Source organism: Montipora capricornis, chromosome 10 (genome assembly GCF_036669925.1).
Source record: "Montipora capricornis isolate CH-2021 chromosome 10, ASM3666992v2, whole genome shotgun sequence".
Classification (NCBI taxonomy): domain Eukaryota; kingdom Metazoa; phylum Cnidaria; class Anthozoa; order Scleractinia; family Acroporidae; genus Montipora; species Montipora capricornis.
In genome coordinates, this window is record NC_090892.1 from 10,981,351 (window position 1) to 11,001,600 (window position 20,250).

Here is a 20,250-nt window from a genome sequence, read left to right on the forward strand (position 1 = left end):
TTGTGTAATAATTATTATTTTGTGCTAATGAGTTCTGTCTCTCTTGGGTAGTCAGTCCAGTTTGGACTGTTGTTATCTGAAGGCAGAACCAATTTTGTAATAATTATTATTTTGTGCTAATGAGTTCTGTCTCTCTTGGGTAGTCAGTCCAGTTTTGGACTGTTGTTATCTGAAGGCAGAACCAATTTTGTAATAATTATTATTTTGTGCTAATGAGTTCTGTCTCTCTTGGGTAGTCAGTCCAGGTTTGGACTGTTGTTATCTGAAGGCAGAACCAATTTTGTAGTAATTATTATTTTGTGCTAATGAGTTCTGTCTCTCTTGGGTAGTCAGTCCAGTTTTGGACTGTTGTTATCTGAAGGCAGAACCAATTTTGTAATAACTATTATTTTGTGCTAATGAGTTCTGTCTCTCTTGGGTAGTCAGTCCAGTTTGGACTGTTGTTATCTGAAGGCAGAACCAATTTTGTAATAATTATTTTGTGCTAATGAGTTCTGTCTCTCTTGGGTAGTCAGTCCAGTTTTGGACTGTTGTTATCTGAAGGCAGAACCAATTTTGAAATAATTATTATTTTGTACTAATGAGTTCTGTCCGTCTTGGGTAGTCAGTCCAGTTTTGGACTGTTGTTATCTGAAGGCAGAACCAATTTTGTAATAATCATTATTTTGTGCTAATGAGTTCTGTCTCTCTTGGGTAGTCAGTCCAGTTTTGGACTGTTGTTATCTGAAGGCAGAACCAATTTTGTAATAACTATTATTTTGTGCTAATGAGTTCTGTCTCTCTTGGGTAGTCAGTCCAGTTTGGACTGTTGTTATCTGAAGGCAGAACCAATTTTGTAATAATTATTTTGTGCTAATGAGTTCTGTCTCTCTTGGGTAGTCAGTCCAGTTTTGGACTGTTGTTATCTGAAGGCAGAACCAATTTTGTAATAATTATTATTTTGTACTAATGAGTTCTGTCCGTCTTGGGTAGTCAGTCCAGTTTTGGACTGTTGTTATCTGAAGGCAGAACCAATTTTGTAATAATCATTATTTTGTGCTAATGAGTTCTGTCTCTCTTGGGTAGTCAGTCCAGTTTTGGACTGTTGTTATCTGAAGGCAGAACCAATTTTGTAATAATTACTATTTTGTACTTAGTCTAATGAGTTCTGTCTCTCTTGGGTAGTCAGTCCATTTTTTACTCTTGTTATCTCAAGGCAGAACCAATTTGGTTATAATTATTATTTTGTACTAATGAGTTCTGTCCGTCTTGGGTAGTCAGTCCAGTTTTGGACTGTTGTTATCTGAAGGCAGAACCAATTTTGTAATAACTATTATTTTGTACTACTGAGTTCTGTCTCTCTTGGGTAGTCAGTCCAGTTTTGGACTGTTGTTATCTGAAGGCAGAACCAATTTTGTAATAATTATTATTTTGTACTAATGAGTTCTGTCCGTCTTGGGTAGTCAGTCCAGTTTTGGACTGTTGTTATCTGAAGGCAGAACCAATTTTGTAATAATTATTATTTTGTGCTAATGAGTTCTGTCTCTCTTGGGTAGTCAGTCCAGTTTTGGACTGTTGTTATCTGAAGGCAGAACCAATTTTGTAATAATTATTATTTTGTGCTAATGAGTTCTGTCTCTCTTGGGTAGTCAGTCCAGTTTGGCCTGTTTTTATCTGAAGGCAGAACCAATTTTGTAATAATTATTATTTTGTGCTAATGAGTTCTGTCTCTCTTGGGTAGTCAGTCCAGTTTTGGACTGTTGTTATCTGAAGGCAGAACCAATTTTGTAATAACTATTATTTTGTACTAATGAGTTCTGTCTCTCTTGGGTAGTCAGTCCAGTTTTGGACTGTTGTTATCTGAGGGCAGAACCAATGTTGTAATAATAATTATTTTGTACTAATGAGTTCTGTCTCTCTTGGGTAGTCAGTCCAGTTTGGACTGTTGTTATCTGAAGGCAGAACCAATTTTGTAATAATTATTATTTTGTACTAATGAGTTCTGTCTCTCTTGGGTAGTCAGTCCAGTTTGGACTGTTGTTATCTGAAGGCAGAACCAATTTTGTAATAATTATTATTTTGTACTAATGAGTTCTGTCTCTCTTGGGTAGTCAGTCCAGTTTGGACTGTTGTTATCTGAAGGCAGAACCAATTTTGTAATAATTATTATTTTGTACTAATGAGTTCTGTCTCTCTTGGGTAGTCAGTCCAGTTTTGGACTGTTGTTATCTGAAGGCAGAACCAATTTTGTAATAATTATTATTTTGCGCTAACGAGTTCTGCCTCTCTTGGGTAGTCAGTCCAGTTTGGACTGTTGTTATCTGAAGGCAGAACCAATTTTGTAATAATTATTATTTTGTACTAATGAGTTCTGTCTCTCTTGGGTAGTCAGTCCAGTTTGGACTGTTGTTATCTGAAGGCAGAACCAATTTTGTAATAATTATTATTTTGTACTAATGAGTTCTGTCTCTCTTGGGTAGTCAGTCCAGTTTGGACTGTTGTTATCTGAAGGCAGAACCAATTTTGTAATAATTATTATTTTGCGCTAACGAGTTCTGTCTCTCTTGGGTAGTCAGTCCAGTTTGGACTGTTGTTATCTGAAGGCAGAACCAATTTTGTAATAATTATTATTTTGCGCTAACGAGTTCTGTCTCTCTTGGGTAGTCAGTCCAGTTTGGACTGTTGTTATCTGAAGGCAGAACCAATTTTGTAATAATTATTATTTTGCGCTAACGAGTTCTGTCTCTCTTGGGTAGTCAGTCCAGTTTGGACTGTTGTTATCTGAAGGCAGAACCAATTTTGTAATAATTATTATTTTGCGCTAACGAGTTCTGTCTCTCTTGGGTAGTCAGTCCAGTTTGGACTGTTGTTATCTGAAGGCAGAACCAATTTTGTAATAATTATTATTTTGCGCTAACGAGTTCTGTCTCTCTTGGGTAGTCAGTCCAGTTTGGACTGTTGTTATCTGAAGGCAGAACCAATTTTGTAATAATTATTATTTTGCGCTAACGAGTTCTGTCTCTCTTGGGTAGTCAGTCCAGTTTGGACTGTTGTTATCTGAAGGCAGAACCAATTTTGTAATAATTATTATTTTGCGCTAACGAGTTCTGTCTCTCTTGGGTAGTCAGTCCAGTTTGGACTGTTGTTATCTGAAGGCAGAACCAATTTTGTAATAATTATTATTTTGCGCTAACGAGTTCTGTCTCTCTTGGGTAGTCAGTCCAGTTTGGACTGTTGTTATCTGAAGGCAGAACCAATTTTGTAATAATTATTATTTTGCGCTAACGAGTTCTGTCTCTCTTGGGTAGTCAGTCCAGTTTGGACTATTGTTATCTGAAGGCAGAACCAATTTTGTAATAATTATTATTTTGCACTAATGAGTTCTGTCTCTCTTGGGTAGTCAGTCCAGTTTGGACTATTGTTATCTGAAGGCAGAACCAATTTTGTAATAATTATTGTTTTGTGCTAATGAGTTCTGTCTCTCTTGGGTAGTCAGTCCAGTTTTGGACTGTTGTTGAAGGCAGAACCAATTTTGTAATAATTATTATTTTGTACTAATGAGTTCTGTCTCTCTTGGGTAGTCAGTATAGTTTGGACTGTTGTTATCTGAAGGCAGAACCAGTTTTGTAAATAATTTTATAAATTATTATTATTTTGTACTAACGAGTTCTGTCTCTCTTGGGTAGTCAGCCTAGTTTTGGACTATTATTTTCTGAAGGTAGAACCAATTTTTGTAATCATTATTATTTTGTACCAACTGGTAATTCTGTCTCTCTTGGGTACTCAGTCAATTTTCTATGTACATGTATTTGTGTAACCTGAAGGAAAATCAGTTAACATTAATATCCTTAATTTTGTTTTCTTTGATACAGGGCCAATCTGCAGGAGATAATATAGTCAAATCTCTTAAAAGCTGGTGTCGAATCTTGATTGTGAAAGAGGAGAGCGAACCGTTGAAAACAATAGCTGATAATTATAGAAAAACAGTGGAACACCTTCCGTTCTATCAACATATATTCTCCTTACATGTTCTCCTCGACCAAGTCCCCAAATGATCAACCATTTGGGAGAAAAATAGTATTCGATATTCTAGACCTTGCTACCCATGAGGACTGCAAATTCACTGAGAGTTGCTAAACGAGTAATTTTGGAGAATCCGAGCGGGTGTGTCAAAAATAAAATGAAGACCCCGGGACAAACGTCATTCAATCTATGAACTCATCGCTGTGTTGGAATAGGAGAATGCCCTGGGATTACCAGAAAAAAATAGTACATGTATTAATGCACCGCTTTTGTTTTTCTTACAGTAGCTTACAGTTATCGCTAAGTCTTTTTCGTTCCATCAAAGACATTACTTGAAATGACATCGACATCCCGTACGAGACATCTCGATGTCTCGTACGGGGCGGGGCAAAGTCTCTGGAAAACGTTCCCTGAATGGCGTTTTGTGGATTTATGCTTCTCCCTTGTGACTTAAAAACCATGCAGTTAATTTGTCATAGTATACTAATTTGTAGTATTTTTCATCTGAACTGGCAGGTGGCACACCTCATACAGTTCGATGTAACTTGTAAATTCGGTCTAACCATGCAGTTAATTTGTCATAGTATACTAATTTGTTGTATTTTTCATCTGAACTGGCGGGTGGCACACCTCATACAGTTCGATGTAACTTGTAAATTCGGTCTAACCATGCAGTTAATTTGTCATAGTATACTAATTTGTAGTATTTTTCATCGGAACTGGCGGGTGGCACACCTCATACAGTTTGATGTAACTTGAAAAGTTGGTGTACCCATGCAGGTAATCCATGCGGTTAATTTGTTTTAGTATGCTGGTATTACCCAACTGAACTGGCAGGTGAACTGTAAACCCGGAGCTAAGCTGCACCCTGACCTTACCAGCTCAAATTTACGGAAAAACGTTTTTTGACAGAAAACAAAAGAAATCCAAAGTCTAGTCTTTAGAAGTCAAGTTCATCCACTGTTCATCGAACGTTAACTCACTATTCACTAATGTAATTTTAGCACTTTAATGTAATGAACATCGTTTTTACCAACTTGGACATATGATTGATCTTTTTCTGGTATTTGTTGACAGGAATTTCTTAAACACAGTTTTGCCATAGATTTTTTTGCATTACAACAAGAACATGAGCGGAACGTTTGTAGCTTAGTACATGCAACTAGGCATAAAAGTGGATGCAAAGATGGAAAACTGGCCACCAGAGGCAGCCTTTTTCAGATCTTCCCGCAGATAAGCCGTGCCCATTTCTAAAAACTTGATTTGGAATTGGGGTAACATAAGCCAGATTTTTATACTTATTTAATAATAATGAAATCCCTTGCATATATTTTATTCCTTATTTGATGAATTTGTATGGGTTATCAAATAGTGATGAGTGAATTTAGGGAATAATTTCACACATGCTTTGTCTAAAATCAAATAATTTCATAAACCTTAAGGCAAGAAAAATTATTTGATTTTGGACAAAACACAAGTGCATGGAATTATTCCCAAGTTTCACGAGTATACATTGGACCATTTCATCAGCTATAAATCATGGTTGACAAATCGCATTCATAGGACGTGGGTTTTTTCGAAAGTGGACACCATTCTGGCACTGTAGAAAAAGTTGCCATGGCAACTCATGTTATTAATTAAATTATTTTATTGAACGTATTGCAAGAATTTTATTGTACACTTAGATTCTATTGAAAGTAATATAAACAAATGTTTTTTTAGATTTGAAATAAAAATTTATGCATTCACAAACTCTAGAACTTGTTCTGTAAAATCGGCTAACCTTTCATCCATTTCACTTTTTATTAACATTTCCTGGCTTATGTCAGGTTTTAAATGCTATTATTTACAGAGATATTGTAAACATTTTGCTGAGATTTTGTGCACTAAAACACCAACATTTTACAAACATTTCACATACTTTACCCCTCCAGTTTTACAGACATTTTATTGACATTTCCTGCCTTCTGTCAGGTTTTAAATACTTAATTTACAGAGATACTGTGAACATTTTGCGGAGATTTTGTGCACTAAAACACCAACATTTTAAAAACATTTCACATACTTTTCCCCTCCAGTTTTTTGAGGGTTTTGTAGACATTTTATAGACATTTCATGCATTCTTCTCACTCACTTTTTACAGAGATAACACTGACATTTTATATGGATGGATTTACAGAGATTTTTTCTCGTGTAAATTTTACAGAGAAAGTAAAGAGATTTTACAGACATTTTGTACTTATCGCATAAAATCTCTGTAAATTTTTCCTTCAATTTACATAGATTTTATTGAGATTTTGTACACATTTTATGTCATCGTAAGGACGAAAATGTGTTAAATTTTACAGACTTTTTATGGAGTTACAAAATCTCTGTAAGTGTGCAAATTTACAGAGATTGTAATTTACAAAGAAAATGTGGACATTTAACAGAGATTTTACCAACTTTTTTGAAGTCTGTAAATGGTTCAAGTTTTCCAGTGTTTACATAATTAAAATATATGCATCAACAGAAGCTCGTAACCAGGGCCCAGTTGTTTACTAAAAGCCTCATTAAACTCATCTGGCATCAGTGGAAACTTAAATTGCAGTTTTAAAGGCCCACCTTTAACTGACAGGCTTTTCAACCTGATTGGATGAATTTCACCTTTGACGGGATTTTTATATAAGAAAATTGTTCCACGGTACGCACTGCCTGTTAGGTGAACATAAGCCTTTTAAGTCTTAAATTTTGAGTTCGACTTTTACTTTGCTTCAGCATAAAATTACAATGGTAAGGCTTTTGTGAACCTGGTTTGGTGTTTAATTAGTGTTAATCGACTTTTGAAACAAAGGGTTTCAAGCGAAAACCTCTCGGAGTGGAGAAGAGAGAAAACGCTGAAACTAAACTAGTCAACTCGTCGTGGAGTAGTAACCACTGCCGTACCCTGCTTCTCTGAATGCAAGTAATTTTCTTTAAAAGAGATTAAAACTTGGACTCTCTTTAAACTGGTGGTCTACCCAAAAATATTGCAAAGAGGTTCCATGGTGAACCTTCTAGTTTGGATGACAAAACAACAGCCACCTTACCTTGTGCTGTTTCGTCCTCTTCTGAATCATCATCATCGTCATCGTCAACTTCATCATCATCATCGCCTTGTTCTTCATTCTTCAAACAACAAATCAAGATTGATCAACAAAAACGTGCCATTCGTGTGAAATATTACTGTAAGACTCTAGACTGCTAGTCAGTAGTCTCTCGGAGTCAGCCCAGCCACCTGCTTCAGTGGTATCCGGGTGTTTCGCCCGAAAAATTAATAAGCGACATTCACATTCCTTGTCCTAGTTGCTAGTATCATTGATTAGTATCATCGGGCAAATCATCTATCGCTTCGGGCGAATCAACCGTAATTCGCTTCAGTAAGAGACAAAACCAGTTAACATGACTGAACTTGAAGGATGAACCACCTACCTCCCACGGTACCTTGAAGATGACCCATAGGCAAACAACTCACTTCCAAAATTATTTTGTACGAGTTTTATCCAGGGACAGGTTGTCAGGTCCACAAAAGGGAAATATTTGGCTACGAGGCCATCTGGCCAGTGTGGCCTCTTAGCCCAGTTGGTAGAGAAAGGGTGATCTACCGATAATCTGGAGGTCGTGGGTTCGATTCCCACCCTGATCAGAGTTTTTCTCTGTCCTCGTGTGAGCCCATCTCCGTATCAGATGGATTCAGTGGGTTATTAATAGGCACTGCTACTTACTCTCTTGCAGTTATGTCATTTAAAATTGCAACTTCAGGTCAACTAATCTTCTTCGTCATTATGTCGGCTTGTCTAACTTCTAAAAACTAGTGTAACTTTCCAGGAACTGAATTAGGAGGTGCGGTGTTGAAGCTACGACAGAAAATTCAAATTCGCTGCCTTGTGTTCAAGTTCTCTGAAAAACTTGAGAATTGGTAATTTCACGTCGTAGATTTGCAGAAAACGTCAAAGAAATGTACAAAAATGAAAAATGCACGAGCAGAGAGTGCAAAGATATTGTTTTTGCTCATTAAATATGCATAGTTGGTGACGTTTTTGTTGTTGTCGCGTCGTAGATCTTAAAACTCCCTAATGAGCCAAACAAATTCACCCGCTCTCAACTGTGTGGTTTCATAGCTCAGTTGATACATACTGTCACAGGGCCCGCAACTTGAATCCATAAAATGTTCACAAAAAAAGTGAATAGGACTCTCACCTCATCTTCTTCAGTGCTACTGTCATCACTACTCTGTTCATCCCAGGGTTGGTCCTTTGCTTCCTCTTCGTTATGAGTTAACTTCTGATAAATGACAGCAAATAATAATAATTACTATCAAACTATTTTTACAACACAAAAACAAAAGAATCATTGGTTACCTTGAATTTAACACAACTAACATCAAAGAAAATAGTATCAATGTGTTGTACCAAAATAAAAGCCGAAGTCCCTCAATTAAAGGGGCAATGTCACGTTATTTTAGGGTGTTTAGGAGAAATCTTTAGTTAATCACGAGTTTAAAACTCGAAAATGGTTGCGAGGAATTCCTTTACCGACCTTTATCCAGGTGATTTGCCATAAACGTGAAAAACGTTGGGGCCGACCTTGTTCAAGATTACCCAAATTCAATCCGTTTCAATCATGTCCATTTGTGTCCTCCCATGCTTCTGTTTCATTTTGCTGTACATCTTTTATGTTGTTCAACAGTTTTAAGAGGTTATTGCAATGTTTCACTCTACCTTTTGGTCATTTTGGGTGTCACGAAATCACATCATTTTGTGTGACATAGCCCCTTTTGTATAAAACTAGGAATTGAAATTTGATAACGTTTGACAGAGAAGCCACACATACGTAAACACATCATAGATAAATCAACGAAAAACCAGGAAGCTTGTTCATAGCATCCTTAAGTCTTACAAGTAAGAAAAGCAACCGGTCGTCTCCTGTAATCATCTTGTAAAAAAACAATTAAGAGACCTATCTCCAAAAATAACTTGACTTATTTTATTGTTGATTTATAATAAATTATATTTCCCCTTAAAAGAAGAAGCAAATAAAATGAAGTTAATCGCTTTAACGAAAAAGTAGTTTAACATTAGAAAAGAAAAGGAGATCTGGTTACCATTACAAAAGTAACAATTCTTCAACCATTTACCTGAAAAAATCAGCTATTTTTTTCTTTGGATTTCAAAACTGTTTACCAAACACTTGCAAGCAGAATTTTATAGCTTCAAGATGTCAGTTTAATCATTTGCTTATTACAACTGAAATAATCTCATTTAATGGTCTGCCATTACTGGATTGAAGAGAAATTGAACATTTGTTCGGTATGCAAAACAGCTCCAAAGTAAATGATAAATTATGGTGGATTTGTCCTCAGTGGCAAAAGGAGTACTTGGAAAAAATGAGAGTGGCCTTTCAAATTCCATATAAAAACTTGCATGAAAATTCTATCAAATGTCAGAAATGCCAGTGATGGTATGCCATTAAATTAGAAAATTGCATATCAAAACAGTCTTTCTCAAGAGTTTAAAAAACAAAACAAAAAAAAGATCTTTAATAAATCTCAATAACCCTCTCTGAAGAAAAGCAATGTATAAATGACTCATAATTTCATTTAGCTACATTATAGAACAGCTTGATTATTTTAGATCAAAACAAAACAGAATTTGTTTTTTTACTTTTACAACTCAAAGACATTACACTGTTAAAGAATTACATGTAAAAAGAGGTTGATAGATTACTAAATACATACCAGACAAGAGTTTGTGACATTGCAATAGTGTCTTACCAAGAAGAGACTGGACAGTTACAGAAGAGAAGCTCAGTGCAACAGCTGTTTGGTTTTCCAAGGAAGTCAGCAAGGTGATGAATTGAAGCATCATATAGGCTAATTAACTGTTAGTAATGGTGAATGAAAGAGTGAACTATGAACAACACAGGAACAATGTTTGCGCTGGTGAGAGTGGTTGCAAGAGCAGCAGACAGTCTTCGTACAGTAAAGGCCCGAAAACAGAATTGTCGAAAGTGACTTTTCATGCACATAGTGGTAATTTCATCAATTTTTTGGTTGAATTCCAAGCGTAATCAGGGCCTGTGTAATTGGATGAGATATCACAGAAAAAAAATAATAATAAATAAATAAAAAAGATGCCCAACAAATTTTTACTGACTCTATGGTCATCCTACCACCCTAAATTTTTGGCTGAGGCTTGTGATAGTTGAAATCAGAAAGTAGATGCTACACGTATTACCGCTAACAGCTGATTTCATGAATAACCAGAATTCGAAAAAGGCACTATTAACAGTTACGAAAGGAGCTCTTACAAAACTAAGACCCTGACCTACTGATGCCCAATTTTTGAAATGAAAAACTTAGATTTAACAAAGTTACATTGCAATAAACAAGCTGGTGGCAGCCAAATGTGAGGGCCAGGTCATTTTCTTAGACCTTAAGTGTGATTCCTAGCTATCACAACAAGTACAACCGTTTGGGATTCCTTCTCCTTCTTCTGTTGTTTTTCATTAATTTTTATTGATGACCAGTATATGCACCTTATTGGGGAGGGAAGGGGATAAACCCTTATAAGTATAAATACACAGGTGATTATACAAAATCGCGTGCTCTCATTGGCTCGCTATCTCGGATTATCAGCCGATAATCACCTCGACGGACAAAATGGCCTCAGGCTCAGTGATTATCGGTGAATATTCACCTCGACTTCGTCTCGGTGAATATTCACCGATAATCACTTTGCCTTCGGTGAATAATTGTTAAGTAACTGCAAAAATATTCAAATAGAAATACAATGTCAAAACAATAGCAATTGCATTCTTTGAGTACTAGGATGCATAGAAACAGACACATGATTCAACAATATTATTGAAAGGATTTTGTCAAGTTCAAAACTTATGTATTCAAAATCAAAGGACATTTTCAAAGGGCTTAAAACAATGGCAGTCATGAAGGAACACTTGATTTCATATCTGCAGTTCATATATGATCCATTTCATATATCATTTTATTGATGATTTTATTCCTCACGGGGACATTAGAACCCACAAATGACCAGCTCCCAACATCAGCGGCTTCACAGCTCAGTTGGTTAGAGCGTCGCACCAATATCGCGAGGTCACAGGTTCAAACCCCGTTGAAGTCCTGAATTTTTCAGGCTTCTTTACACAATTGCAAAAATTGCATTCATAACTGCGAGGATCATAGCTTCACTTGAAGTAATTATCTAATTTAAATTCACGAAGTCCTTGAAATAGGTATTGGACATGTTTTGGCATAGAAAAACCGATGTGATTGGGGTCAAAGACAATCGCTATTGAAGTAAATACCCTTAGACTGGCAAATGAATGTTTTGTGATGCAACAGGGATCCATTTAAAATCATGTAGCATGGGAAGGAACAGGCTAAAAAGTGACACAAAAATGTGAAAAAGGTCAAATAACAGAAAAATTAAAAATAGACATTGAATTATCAGTACATGTAAAATGATATCATAGATGAAAAGGATAAAGAAACAATATGCAAGAATGTGAAATAAAATGAACCAAATACAAGTTCTGTGAAGCAAGCAAAACAATAGAGAGTGCAAAGCAAAGAAACTGTAAGTAGCTCAAATGAAAGCACAGCTGCAAACAAAGAATGCAAGCCCACAAAGGAATCAAGAAAGTTAACAACAGATAGAATAGGTTTCAATTTTCCTTTATTTTGTAAAAAAAATTAACTTTCAGACCTTCAACCTATTGCAGTCAATAATTTAAAGACTATGCAGTTAGGTATGTCAACTACTGTGAAGTTTAAAAGTAATGACTGGTTCAAAAAGAACTTTACACTTGGAAAATTTTACTTTTCATATCAGCAATGAAGAATAATTTCAAGAAGAAACACACAACACAATGGTTGCTTTCCAATGAATTAACAATATCAATATCGAAAACTGTTTTCAGTTTACTCAAGAGTGTGTTTTATTTTTTATGTGCCTAATCTGTCTGGTGAAAATACAGCACTTTATAAGTTTAACTTCCGGAGGGTGTAAAGTGCTGAAGGTTGCAGGTCATTGTTTTACCCAAGTGAAATGACGCATCCTTTTACAAAAAATGCTAACCTTAGACTTACATTATTTATTTTTTTGTCTAATGTTAGCATTAGTAAAGGTTTGGGTTGTCTCAGCTGTCATGATACAATGACCTTCAACCCTAACCTGCCATCTGCAATTTACACACTCCTATTTAAAATGATTATTTGTATAATTTAGCACTTTGTAAGTTAAAAAAAAGTTCTTTCAGAAAACATTACACCTATCTTTAGCAAGGTATTGAAATTCTGCTCTATGTAGTACTGTTATATGGAAGACTGTTAATAGTTATCATATCTGTGTTTGTTAGAGCCAGGTAAGAGAAAGGCCTCTGTCTCATTTCCGCCATTTTGATTTGTAATGGGTTGCACAATAGGCCATTTTACAGTTGTAGCTTAGTACGTCACCTGGCCTGAGATTGGAAGTGAGGCTGCCAGTTACCCTGTTTTGATACAAAACTTTGTGCATTTCTAATGTTAATGTAGACTAATTAGAATTTCAACAACACAATTTACAAATTGATAAAAGCAGTGAGGTCTGTGAAAATACGACATTAATAAACCACGAAACAGTGAAGCTGTCAAACAGCGAAACAGTGTAACGAAACACCACAACACCATGTGTGACTCCTCTATCCATTGAATTTGAGATTAAATATCATGGGCCTAATTAGTATTCAATGCATGGTGTGGTCATACATGGTGTTTTGGTGTTTCGTTGCACTGTTTTGGTGTTTCACTGTTTCGTGGTTTAGTATTGCCCAAAAATACAAGGTCACCAGCAGCCTCACAGTCATTCATAGGCTAGACCACTGAGCAAAGAACTGTATTTAAAATGGCCTATCAAGACACCTCAACAGTTTTGTTGTTTTTCCCAGATGGCAGCCGTTCAACAGAGGCACACTTTCTATACACTCATAAAAAATTGAGAACTGAAAACAGTAAACTTACAGATATTATATTGCTCCTGTGATCAAAAAATCAATTCTCATTTTTCTTTGGATTTCCAAACTATGTGAACTGAACACTAAGCAACCAAAGTTTTAAGCCTTGATTTCAAAAAGACACCTGTTTAGTTTAACTGGCAGTTTCCTATTTTATGGTCTACCATTACTAACTTTAAAGGGGCTAGGTCACACTATTTTAGGTAATTTCATTTAATTCTGTTAATTATGAGCTCTAAATATCAAATTGGCAGAGCAAGAGTCTTTCATTTGCAAAATCACGCCCACATAACAACTGAGAATGATTTTCCAGCTTTGTAAATGACATTGTGATATAGGCTGATATAAATTTGAAAAAAGGTAGGTCAACGTTTTTCAAATTTACCCAAATTCAATCCTCTCCAGTTTTGTCCATCCATGTCCCTTCTTGGCTTCCCTGTGTTTTGTTAGAGATCTTCTATAGTTTTCAACAGTTATTTTGATATTTTAGTTAATTCTATGACCATTTGATCAGTGCTGAAATTGCCTAAAATTGCGTGACCTAGCCCCTTTAAGTTCTTGAGAGAGCTGGATTGAGGAGAAATGACATCAAAGGCTCACTAGTTTAAGAATGCAATGGGTGTGTATGCCGCAGAATTAATATGAGGTACAGGAGTTTTGGGCTTTCAGACTTTTAAACTCGCATTTTGAACTCATAATAAAGCTGCATTCACACGCTGAAATTTTAAGCTAGTGAGCCTTTGATGATACTTTTCCCTTTATCCAACCCTCTGAGGTCCAATCTGTTAGTTTTGAACATGAGTACTGGCGGACCGTGAAATCCAAAACTTACAATCAAAGTAAACAGCCTTTGGATAAAAATCAAGGCTCAAAATTTTGCCAGTCAGGTGTAAAGCAAACACACTTTCAAAAGGAAGTGATTTTCTTTATCACAGAGCACTAAGTGAACACTGAACAAAGTACAAGTGTGTTTATAAGTAAAAAATAGACTTTTGGAAAAGTTTCAATGAGTTACCATTAGGTACATTTGCTAGTGGTTAAGGACTGGCGTCCAGTAAATAAAAAGGGAAAAATCATCTGCCAGAAAAAACTTGCCTTTTAAATATTCATCCCAACCTTCACCCCAAAGGTGATTTTAATTAAGTTCTGAATGATATTTAAGTGCACAAGGCAAAATTATTCCATTCACAATACTTTAAAAAATATTGCATTAATTCGAATAACATTTATTGTTCTTCAGAATTGGATTTTGATATTATTTCAGTTATCTCAGAATTTACCTAAATAAGCTTCCAATATTATTCAAAAGAGCATATACCGGTATCAACCTTTTTGTCCATTCATAGCAAATTAATATCATGGTCTCCGGCTGCATGTGAAAATACATTGTCTTTTCATTTTTGTTATTCAAACATTCCACCATTAATCATACATTTTGTGCATGGATTCATAACAAATATCAAAATTGAAGGGTTATTAGCCTAATCACAGCAGCATCTTTTGCTTAATATCAATTCTGTGGAATCATGGCCAAACTTGTTGCAACATCCACTTTAATTTGGTATAGAAATAATAGTCATTTCTCAAAATTTAGATATGAGCTGCAAAGTAACATTTGGAAACATGAATAAAGCAAGTTGCCATGTTTATGCATAGAGCTCTTTAATGACTACAATTTAATGTGCATTTGGATATGCATACAAGTAGACACAGGTTCAATTACTGAACAAAGTTTCTGTAAGTTGATTTTTGGTTAAACTCGTTGCAGTATACAGGTGAGCATTTCTCCAATTCACCTAACAGGTCTATTTTTGGAATTTTGGGGTGAAGTTTTCATTTAAATCTTAACCTCAAATATTGGCCTGAAAAATACTGGTGGGGTGTAGAGAGCATCCTCAGTAGAGCCACCAATCACATCAGGTTCACTTTTGGCATTGGTGTCATAGCTTTCTAGTGCAAAAGCCATGGAATCCAGTAGCGAGTCCAAGTCTTGTTCAATTTGAATCTTACGTTCACGTATGCTTCCAGCTGACTCCGATCTTTGTTCCCGCAGAAGGTGAGGTTTGGGGGAATCTAAGTGCAGATTATTCTTCTTGTCTTTTAATTTATTCCGGTGTCTGTAAACTTCACTGTCAGAGACAACCGATGTGCCATAATCACTGTCTGCTTGGCTGTCACTCTCCAAGTGATGTTGGTAATATTCAGTGTCAGAAACAATATCCACTGGAGGAGGACGATGAACTAACTTTTCAGGTTTAAGCACTTCCGTTCTAAACCCCGAAACAGTCTTACTCAAAAGATCATTGTTGTTTACATCAAACTGAAGTTCCGGCAATGAGCAGTTCAAATCACTGGCTGAGCTGTATGCATCAGAGAACCTATCTGATGTGCTAGAGTCTAACACACAACTCATGTCTTTCCTACACTTGAAGCATTGTGTCGGAGAAAGGTACGAGTCAGAATCAGATTGCGCACCCAGCAGAGATTCCAAACTCTGGGATCTACGTTTAACTGCCACCACCTCAGGATTAGCAGATTTTGGTTTCGGTCTGCGCAACACTAAGTTACCATTAACACAGATAGGTATCTTAGATGTCAAGTTATTCAGAGGTTTATCCCTGTCAGCTGGTGTTAGATAATTACTTGGTTTGCGAAGCTTAGGGCTGGGTTCCTTAAAAATAACGAGACTTGTCCGTTGTGGCACCTTGTTAACAAGACCAGAGTCAGTTTTTGATTGGATGTTGCCTAAATTCCATGGAAGTCGTGGTGTTACTACCTTAAGCCTACCAACATTTTTGGGAGGAAAACACTTACTCTGAGGTCGTGAAGAACTTACTGGTATGGAAGAGGGTTTCACCCCATTCATGGTTGAATGGAAGCTACTACCCCGAGGCTTTACAGGCTTAACACATTTGACTTTAGAAAGAGCAGGATTACGTAACACCACCTGCGCTTTTTGTCGCTGCCTAGCCACATCCAGTTTTGCCATCTCCAGCACTGAAGTAGCAGATTCTGGAGCAGATGGTGTCTGCATGCGCGACTTGAGAGCTGCATGACGTGTTATGGCCATAGCCATTGCCTCGCTCTCTGTCAGCTTGTTCCTGTAGATTACAGAAAGATCAATGAGTTTGGTACACTGGGCAATAAGTTAAGAATGATTTGAACTGCAAATGTAGAAAAATTATACAGTTGACACAGTAAGTGACTGATCTTTTATAACATAATTAGGATAGTATGCACACTCTCATTGGTCAAAAGCTGTGTTCAGATGAGAGTATAAACAGGGCTGTGACATCACACGCATATTGATTGCGTTCAATGGCTTAGTAACCTGGCACAATACCTCGTGTTTGCGTGCAAGCAGTGTCACTCGTGTTGCGTGAAAATGCTGGTTGGTAATGATTGTTTTTTATTCTTTATACAAAGCTGGCTGATTTAAATGCTTTTGCAAACTTCGTATTGTTTGGTTTATGAGTTTTGTTTTGTTTGTCATGTGAGAAATTATAAGTCAAGGACCAATTAAACCTTGCACATTTTCACATCGTTCGTAAGTTATTTTCAAAGATTGACTTCTGCTTCTGTGATGTTGTGCTTATCCTCTAAAGCCCTTTATCGTTGAACAACGAAACGGGTTAGTTTGAGGTTTACATGTTCGATTTTCTGAGAACTTTTTCGAAACTCAAGGACAAAATGCCCGCATATACAACAACTGCTGAACCACAAAACTATTAAGTGCTTGAGGCCCTAATTTTTTTGTGTATCCACATTTACAGAAATCAAAGAATACAAGATTAGTGTCCCAGTAACATTGAACAAAGAAATTAAGAAATTGCTTTTTTTGCCATCAAAAATGGGGGGTCGACCTATGCACAGGTAAATACATTAAGTCTGGCCAGTTTCAGCCGGTTTGGATGTCAATTCGTTAAAATGGTCCAGTTGGTTGAGAACTGGACTACTGCACCAACAATCAGAGCCCCAAAAATCCTTGTGTAGAAAGTGCTGCCATTCTAATTTGATCAACAAAGAGTTCAACTTTTAAATCTAATTGGCCAAGGAAAATAAAATCATCTCTTGTTCATAAAAATTAATGTGCTGAACAATAGAAAACAGACACTATTTACAAGAGTAGGGCACAGAATTTCCACTATCATGGTCTCTGCAGGTCACGCTAAACTAACTAGATCCCCGATCTGTTGTGTGGTCAGCTCCACTATGGTACTCTTGAATGATTAACAATAGCAGGATGAATTACACGGCTGCTTATGCCTAGCAGGGCTTGAAATTGCGACCAATACAGTCGCATTTGCAACTGAATTTTTTCCCTTTGCGACTAAAATATCTGGAGAAGTCGCAAATTTGCAACTTGTTTTCATCTTCGTTCTTTCGAAACAAAAGGGTTAGCAGTTGCCACATTGCTGCTCTTTTTACTAAATGACAAAATTATTTTGTTTCTGGCCTCGAGTTTTCTTTCAATCTGAAGATAGCATAATTGTAGCGTAATTTCACTGCGATGTTACGTGCACAATTCCATTCCTTCAATATCATTCGCCATTTTCGGCGGTTTCTTTCGACACAAGTATTGTGGGCTCACGTTTTGTTTTGCTACACCGCTGACAACAAAATGTTGCGCAATAATTTTGCGACTAAATTTTCGTATTTTGTTGCAACATTGCGACTGGATTTTTTTCATTAATTTCAAGCCCTGCCTAGTGACATGATTGAATGTGACCTGGAAAAACGTTTATGCTCAGAAAAGTCTAACTATGACTCTGTAGGCAGTTAGCATGTTAGGTGGGTTAAACATGAACCTCACCTGAGCTCTTCAATTTCTTTTAGATACTTTTGAATAAGATCCTCCACCCCTCCATTCACATTACCTTAAAACCAGAGCACACACAAAGAAATTAATCCATTGATTTTTCAAATTTTGATGGCATTTCTCACTCAGTAAGATTAGCACTCTTGGATGGCATTATTAAAATAATAATTATTCATCATCATACCGTCTACTGATGCAAGCACTTGTGATGAGATTAAATCTGTTATTCTGGATGACTGTGTGTCGATTGTTTGCTGCAGAGCCTTGATGCGTACACGAAGTCTAAAAGATTTAAGTCACAAAATACAATATATAAGTAACAAATAATATAATAATAATAACAAATTTATTTATACCGCGCAAATTCAACTATACAGTTTTCAAATGCGCCTTACAATAAAAAAACAATATATAACACCATATAGTCAAAAATTACACGAATGAATAATTATCTAGTCTATAAATTACAATACTATATCAGAAAAAGCTTTTTTAAAAAGATGAGTCTTCAAATTACGTTTAAAAACTCTAAAATCAGAAGTGCATCTAAGATCTAACGGAAGATTATTCCACAGTTTTGGTGCGGCGGCCACAAAGGCTCGATCGCCAAGAGTAGGGAGAGTCCTGAAATCTGGATTTGAAAGCAGATATTTGTTATTTGATCTGAGGCTGTAGGAAGAATTAGGTTTAAAATTTACGAGAGATGATAAATAATTAGGAGCTGTACCATGGATTGCTTTGTGAGTGATTATAATAATCTTATAATCTATTCTAAATGTTACAGGTAGCCAGTGTAATTTGTATAGTATAGGTGTGATATGGCAATACCGTGGTGCTAGATATAGGACTCTTGCAGCTGCGTTTTGAACACGCTGCAGTTTACTGAGAGCGCAGTAGGGTAGTCCGTATAAAAGTGAATTACAATAGTCCAATCTGCTTGTGATGAAAGCGTGGATTAATTTATGGGCAGATTCTATACTTAGATATTTTCTGACGCGTCTAATGTTGTGAAGATGAAAAAAAGCACTCCTACACGCTTTGGTTATGTTGAAGTTCAGGTTGAAATTGCAGTCAAACCAGGCCCCTAAGTTTCTAAGGGGTTCCGTGCTCGGAGAGATGATGGATTCGCCGATAGTTAGAGTAGCGCGTTTAGTTTTCTGTAGCTGCGCTTTCGTCCCAATGAGCATGAACTCTGTCTTGGAATCGTTGATCATGAGTTTATCATTGATCATCCAGTTACGGATGTCACAGAGGCACGCTTCCATTGCTGCAATGGCGGCGTCTTGATTGGAATCATCATTTGGATTGAAAGCCAGATAGATACCAGTATCATCAGCATAACTGTGCGCTGTTGGGAGGTGCTGGCTAATCACATCAAATAGCTCACTGGTGTAAAGGGAGAACAGCATTGGGCCGAGACAGGAGCCCTGTGGCACACCAAACTTCAAATCAAAACTGTCCGACTTTGCATTGCCGATTACAATACGCTGAGATCTATTCGACAGATAGGATTTGAACCACGTTACTGCTTGATCTTTAATTCCAAATTTGTATTCCAGGCGCCGCAGTAATATGTCATGGTCGACTGTGTCGAAAGCAGCGCTTAAATCTAGGAACACTAATAATGTGACTTGTTGTTTGTTCATGTTGACGAGTATGTCGTTGCGCATGCGCAGTAAGGCAGTTTCCGTACTGTGATTTTTTCTGTAGGCTGATTGAAATTCCGGAAACATCTGATTGGACGACACGTGATCGGAGATTTGTAGTGCAGCTGCCTTTTCAGTGATTTTTGAAAGGAAAGTAAGATTGCTGACGGGCCGGTAATTTTTCTTTATCAGATCCATGTTGGCGTTCTTTAACTTTGGTCTCACTAAACCCTCTTTCCAAATGTCCGGAAAGCGACCACTACTGAGCGAAAGATTAACCATGTTGGAAATGGTCGGTAGGAGTTCGTTAATACAGTCTTTAACAATCTTGGTAGGTATGGGGTCATTGTCGCAGGTCTTGTTTGGGGCATTCAGCACCAGCTCTTTGATACCTTCTAACGACATTGGCTGGAAGTTGTTCAAGGGTGTGCCAGCAAACGAAGACTCTTGAATGCTACTTCTGATCGAATGGTGAGGGTGATTCAATGAGGAGTCAATTCTATCCAGCTTTGAGCGAATGACATCGATCTTTTGTATAAAGAATCTCCCAAAATCATTACTAAGCAAAGTAGGGTCAGAGTGCTTGGGGTATTTTTCCTGTGACGACCCTCCTAGCAGTACAAAAATACAAAAATACTATATAAATAATATGACCCTGGCAAACAACCTCTCTGACAGCGTTAAGGAATGAAGATCACAAAGGGCACTTCCTGATGATATCGACACATAACATGTCTCTGGCAGCTACTATGG

The 20,250-nt window shown here is 36.7% G+C and overlaps 1 protein-coding gene across 2 annotated transcripts in view; it reads right to left on the reverse strand.

The window, feature by feature from the left end:
- LOC138021573 (kinesin-like protein KIF21A) overlaps positions 1-20,250 on the reverse strand; it is an 83,978-nt gene that overhangs the window by 41,828 nt on the left and 21,900 nt on the right. For both annotated transcript variants that reach the window (XM_068868475.1, XM_068868474.1), the window contains exons 13-17: positions 18,036-18,133; positions 17,846-17,909; positions 15,980-16,133; positions 8,221-8,304; positions 7,071-7,149 (exon numbers count right to left, since the gene is read on the reverse strand). In XM_068868475.1, the coding sequence (XP_068724576.1) occupies positions 7,071-7,149; positions 8,221-8,304; positions 15,980-16,133; positions 17,846-17,909; positions 18,036-18,133 (479 nt within the window). The remainder of the gene's footprint in view (positions 1-7,070; positions 7,150-8,220; positions 8,305-15,979; positions 16,134-17,845; positions 17,910-18,035; positions 18,134-20,250) is intronic.